Consider the following 6,461-nt stretch of genomic DNA (forward strand, 5'->3'; position numbering starts at 1 on the left):
TTGCATAATTTCACCACAATAATTATGCAGACTTGTGAATTTCATTTCCATACGGAGTACTGTCAAATTACCTAATTTTATTCAAAGGATTTATCATTGGAATGATTAAAGTGAACCATACTTGAACGAAAGGTTGGTCTTGAAGAGATCACTAATTTCATAGTAAGGTAACAATTGATTTGCAAGCCATATATAATACCAAAGGTTTGACTTTAAAACGCTGAGGGCTCGAAACAAATCACAACTCGCCTCATCCCCCATTTTACATTCAACAATAATCAATCTTCTAATAATTAACTCGAAGAAGTAAGTCCTTTGACTGCATACACTCTGGGTATCGAATGTTATATTCCACCGATAGTGTTCTTCCCTTTGAGCAAAGTGTACAAAGGTGCTGAAGTATTATCCGGCAGCGGTTTGGATATAACATGGATATATTGTGCGTTATTCAACCAAAGCAGAGCAATATGTACGCCATACAGTTATACAAGAATCCAAACGGCCGAAAAACTACATCGAAGGCAGCATACCATCATGAAACAGTTATAGTGTAGTGACAGTAATAACTCCACGATATATATGTATTTTAACGATGACTGAATTTTAACGATGACTGAACGCTAACATTATAACATTACGCCAAAGAAAGAAACGGAAGACCAAACTTCCTTTAAAAATGAACACTACGTATATAGGCTATCATGCATTATCGTTTAAAAAGCTCGTGAAAAGATTCACAGTAAAATATGATTGGATGTGGCATTGTGCCCTGGTATCAGTTGGGTCCTCTAGTCAGTCTGACCACCGAGAGTGAGGCAATAATGTTCATGTTGACCTTTTGTGTGTTCAAAGGTGGACACTCGCAATTAATTTTCGGATAGTTTGGTAGACCCCATGGGTATAAACCGTACAACTGAATCTTTTGCAATTCCGTCTGAATAGGCGTTCAACGGTAATTTGAAAACGTTCCTCGCGCAATATGAATGGATAACAAAACTTGGGGGATATGATAGCAGTACATTTTCTGTGACTGATACTTTAAGAATGACAAAATGGCGCCGACGGGCGAGTATTGAGAACACCAATATTTATAACAAGGTCCATAGGACTTTACAAATTACCTTGTTATAACAGGTACCTTGTATTAACAATATTGGAAAACAAAGGAAAACAAAGAAAAACAAAGACTTATTACCAGGGTTCGACTGTACACATCGAGTTTGACCTCCACCGAAGTGTAATTGTATATAATAAAAAAAAATTAAAGGTCTATTAATTTTAATTGATGAATTAATTACATTAATGAATTAATTTTAATTTGACAAGTTCATTTTAAATTCACGAATTAATTTAGATTTGATGAATTAATTTTAACTGATGAATTTCAATTTTAAAATTTACAAAAATAGATGCAATATAATGACAAACATATAAATAACGATGATTGTGAAAGAAAGAACTTCATGGTAACTATGCTTCAATAATTAAAGGAAACAAGAATTTGTACCAATTCTTTTGAGGACGTTGCATGAAAAAAGAATCCAATACGTATATGTTATTAGTATCGTTTCGGTTTGCGGTAACACCATGTGGTAATAACTACTGCTTAGAAGATATTTAGTTCTGAAAAGAACTTGTCCTGCTTATTATCAACTTCGCTAAGTAGTTTTTTTGTTCTGATAAGAATAGTCCTGCTGTAAGTTCTAAACGAACTTGTCTTTGGTCTCAACGTTTCGACTAGTCTGCTCTAGTCATCGTCAAGTCTATTCCATCTATGAAATCTGACGATGACTAGAGCAGGCTAGTCGAAACGTTGAGACCAAAGACAAGTTCGTTTAGAACTTACAGCAGGACTGTTCTTATCAGAACAAAAAACTACTTAGCGAAATTGAAAATAAGCAGGACAAGTTCTTTTCAGAACTAAATACCTTCTAAGCAGTTACCGCAAACCGAAACGATACCGACACTCCACCATGCAAAGCCTCAAATCTTATATATGTTATTAGTCACAATATATATCTAAGCAACTCTCATGTAAACTACCGGTGCGTGCTGGTGTATACAGTGTAAGTTGTATACAGAACTTTGTATAGAACTATTTTAAAAATAAATGTAGGCCTACTGAAATTAAATGAATAGACTTGTTAATAAGATGGAATTTAATAGATGGAATAGACTTGTGTATCGGTGCATACGTCATTATGCTGTAATGAACATCTCTGAACCCATCCAACGTGCTGATTATCTTTCATCCATCCACAATGATGTGAAATACCGAAATAACTACATGGAAATCGTACTAAATACAACAGCAAAAGTTTGACAACTTATTTTAAAGTACATGTATAGCATAATCGTTTTCATAACGTCTGTACACTTTAATTTCCAAAACTTGCCCACTTATGCAATTATAATAATAACAATAATAATAGACCATTATCATGTTGTGGCCATCTCGATTTTGTCCCATTCAAATCAACCAAAGCGCGGCTGGAAGGGGAAAATAGACTGGTTCCTTTTTGCACATAAAACATTAGCAGTCAGTACTGTTATTAGATACAGGGAACATGACTGAAATGGTGGCAGCATGATAAAGGTCTATGGCCCCTTCATAACTCCCGATGTGACGTGTCTATCTGATGGGGCTGAATGTTTCAAAGAGCAGAGTCGTAATCTAGTCAATCACAGGTCAATCACACGTTGCAGACAGTCTGTTCGGGGGTTTAGGATATACAAGTAGTAAGCTCTATAGGGACTATTCGCAAAGTCCAGGTTAGCATCTTCGTAATATAAAGGTGGGGCTCTATCTCGGCAGCCAAGGTTTATCGGTGCTGCCTATATGTGCTTGTGACAATTGGCAATAGACCATTATCATGTAGCGGCCATCTTGATTTTTCCCATTCAAATCAACGTAATCAAAGCGAGGCTGGGAGGAAAAAAGTCTGGCTCCTTTTTGCACAAAAATATTACCATTCAGTACCGTTATTGAATACAGGGCCAGGGGACATGACTGAAATTGTGGCAGCAGCATAAAGGTATATCCGGGAAGGATGTGGTGGGCTGGTCGGAAAACCCGAGATCCTAGAAGATATAGGAAGTCTGTGATATAATAGTTTCATAAAGTTGAATTCCTAAATTCGACTCCTGAATGTTTGGTCAACATTCCTGCTTACTATGACCTGTGATGATTTGATTACAACCATGAAAACTAGGGCAGACAGAGCAGCATCTGCTGGCCGCGCACTTTGTCATCGTAATGATGACTGTCATAAGTTACGACGGCAAGCGGCTTAGCGCATCCTTCGGGTATCGAAATATCATCAAAGGAGTTTTCGAAGCAAATCGTGTATCTCCACGATTCGTCGTAGTCCCAACTCGCTTCAGAGTCGACGGATTCGCACCATCGATACTTCCCATCACAGTCGTCTGGGAATTAGAGACAGACAAAAAAAAGGGAAGAAGACTCTAAGCCGACAATGATGCAGGGTGGCGGTTCGGTTTCTCATGCATCTTCTGATTTATAGTCCATATACTAATGCCTTGCTGCCGAAAACACAAACCATACGCTTTACAAAAGTGGTTTCCTTCCAAAATCATGAAGATAAATTAAGAAGTGTAGCCCTCATTGGCCTTATTCGCGAGTCGGCCATGTTGAATTGAAAGTGAGGTAAAATCTTCATTTTTGGAACTTGCGAAGTGAAATGAAAGCAAGTACATAAATAATTAAAGTCTACTTAAATGAATAATTTAAAATCTGTTATTTAACATTCCCTAATGTTTTAAGACAGATTGTTTAAAAAAAATGAAAGTAAAATAAGGCTGCATAAATGGTCTGGCGCCATCCCATTCAACAGATAACAATTTGTGAAATGCATTCAGGGAACACGACAAAAATGACTAACTCGTGAATAAGGTCCATTGGGATTAAATCTGGGGTCAATAAGTAATACTATCGGAAGTCGCGTTTATATCAACCAGTCCAGGCCTTTTGACAAGACGCAAGCGTGACTTTGGAATTCAAAATCGACTGGCGAAAGGTCAGGTGAATGATCGGACTATACACATTGTAACTGGGTGATATGACGGCACAAAATTGAGACAAAATTCGAGGCTGCTCTTTTAACAAAGCGAAAGACACTCTCAGTCAGGCAGTGGCGTAGCCACCGGGGGGGGGCGTGGGGGGGCGACCGCCCCCCATGAAACCTTGTCCCCCCCCCCCAGTCCCCCCCCCCCCCCCCCCACTGAGATTTTGAGTTTCTAAAAAAAATTATCATTGATCTAAATCTAAATAGTTGCGAATGATCCACATGATGACAACTGAGAAACGACCCTTCGACCGGCGACCGCGGACCAGTAAGCTGACAACCGGCGTGACATAGCGCATAATGATAATCTAAAAGGCGTATTAACACCCACTGCACTGCTCGCTCACACCACGGAACACGTATTATAGACAGGTGGTCCGTGGGTCACACAGTTTCAGTCAGCGATATCACGCGAATCGGCCACGCACAAACTTTTTCCTCCATTCATATAAGCTAAAATAATAATAATAGACCAATTAAAATTCCTTGAAATCAGTGGCGTAGCCACGGGGGGGGGGGGGCCTGGGGGGGGGGGGGGGCTACAGCCCCCCATGAAACCTTGTCGCCCCCAGTCGCCCCCCCCCCCACTGAGATTTTGAGTTTCTAAAAAAATTATCATTGATCTACATGACGCCATAGGCGTCAATCCTGGGGGGACAGGGGGACTGGTCCCCCCCCCCCCCACTTTTTGAAGGGTGGGGGACACAATATCAAATGTCCCCCCCCCCCCAGATTTTTGAACTCGTGTCTCATTTACAGGGCCCTATTATGTACTACAACGTATCTTTTGCTTAGAAAATATTGGTTAAAGTGGTCAGAAATTGCCTCAGATAGCACCACAGAGCATTTAGAATCCAAAATTTTTCGGGGCCCTTAAGCGGGCCCCGAACCCCACGTCTATAGCTCAGATTTCTGGTAGCTGATTCAATGACTCGAACCTCGAAAACAATGTTCAAATAATTATCTTTTGCTAAGAAAACATTAGTTAAAGCATGGAGGAAAGTGGTAAGAAATTGCTTCAGATCACACCACAGAACATCTAGAATCCAATTTTTTTTCGGGGCCCTTAAGCGGGCCCCGAACCCCCACGCCGTAAGGGCTTCGCGCTTCGCGCTCGCATCAGTTCTGATCAAGGTATGTCCCCCCCCCCCACTTTTGAGAAGCGATTGACGCCCCTACATGACGCCCCCCCATGAAATGTTCCAGCCCCCCCCCCCCCCACCACTGAAAAATTCCTGGCTACACCACTGCAGTCAGGTCGTTACAGTTGAGGTTGCACAGGTCTTTTTTGTGATCCATCCAAATACTGCCTTCCACGCAGGCCTGTCTTTTAGCAAAGTCAATGTAAAGGAACCAATCTGCACTTACCCTGGAAAAATCTCCAGTCTCTGCTTTGTATCCCTTCTCGAACACCGACCTGGAGTTTGTAAGGGTTCTTCGTGTATTCGAAAACTACAAATGATAATCGCAGTATGTACATGCGTGAGCTTAACGTTAAACAATTATGCACAAGGGCGTTTTGAGACGCTTGTTGGCGGCTTATACATTTAGATATTTCACGTATTAGCCATAGGCACATTTGACTTCATATTGTTCACACCACACTCGCTTATCCCTTTGAACCTAGGCGTCATTTTGTTACTTACTTGTCAAGCTGGGATTATGATCATTCACCAGCTCAATAATTATTTAATCAATTTGATGGCCAATTTAAAATGGCAAAGACACAGCTTTAAACAAAAATGGTTATTGAAATGTGGTCATTCTTAAAGTAAATGACAATGAAACAGCACGCTTGAACAATTACTGTTAGTAACATCGCCACTGTTGGTCACATCTTGATCACGGCAGTATAGCTTAGGTTAATTTCATCTCAAAGCCTGTTACCGATCCAACAATTCACAGTATCAAAACCATGGACAGATTCCCTGTTGCCCTATCAGGTCTGATGTTTACCATATTGAGCATCGGTGTCACTTACCTGCTAAGACCTCGTGACTATAGAGGGGCAGAATAAAATAGTGTTGACACAAATCCATAGCGTCGTTGCATTTCATATTGATGAGACTGAATCCCTGATTTGAGGATAGAAACAAATGTATATGAGATGTAACTTTCTTCAAGTTATAGACCTATTTCAAGTTAAACGAGGTACCACTCTAGAATAGTTACCAGATTTGCACCAGATTGGTTACTGTTTTTAGCTTCCCAGTTACTCTCCACTCGACTGATAAGCATCAGACATGAAAACAGGATTCGGAGCATTTTGGCGACTGATCAGTAGATAACAAGTCTGGCCATATGAAAACTGAGCACCTAACACCGATGTGTACCGTATAAATGCTGGGCCAGCTTGAATTTTTTATAAAGAATTAC

General features: G+C 40.3%; 1 protein-coding gene across 1 annotated transcript; it reads right to left on the bottom strand.

Annotated features, from left to right (window-relative positions):
* Window positions 1–2,965: 2,965 nt before the first annotated feature.
* On the bottom strand, window positions 2,966–6,187 carry LOC119722597. The gene is made up of 3 exons (XM_038192780.1): window positions 6,067–6,187; window positions 5,454–5,537; window positions 2,966–3,426 (listed from the first exon to the last, which is right to left on the bottom strand). The coding sequence occupies exons 1-3, from the start codon at window positions 6,140–6,142 to the stop codon at window positions 3,209–3,211; spliced, it is 378 nt and encodes a 125-aa protein (XP_038048708.1). The 5' UTR covers window positions 6,143–6,187; the 3' UTR covers window positions 2,966–3,208.
* Between the last annotated feature and the right edge of the window lie 274 nt (window positions 6,188–6,461).

Source organism: Patiria miniata, unplaced genomic scaffold (genome assembly GCF_015706575.1).
Source record: "Patiria miniata isolate m_02_andy unplaced genomic scaffold, ASM1570657v1 HiC_scaffold_16, whole genome shotgun sequence".
Classification (NCBI taxonomy): domain Eukaryota; kingdom Metazoa; phylum Echinodermata; class Asteroidea; order Valvatida; family Asterinidae; genus Patiria; species Patiria miniata.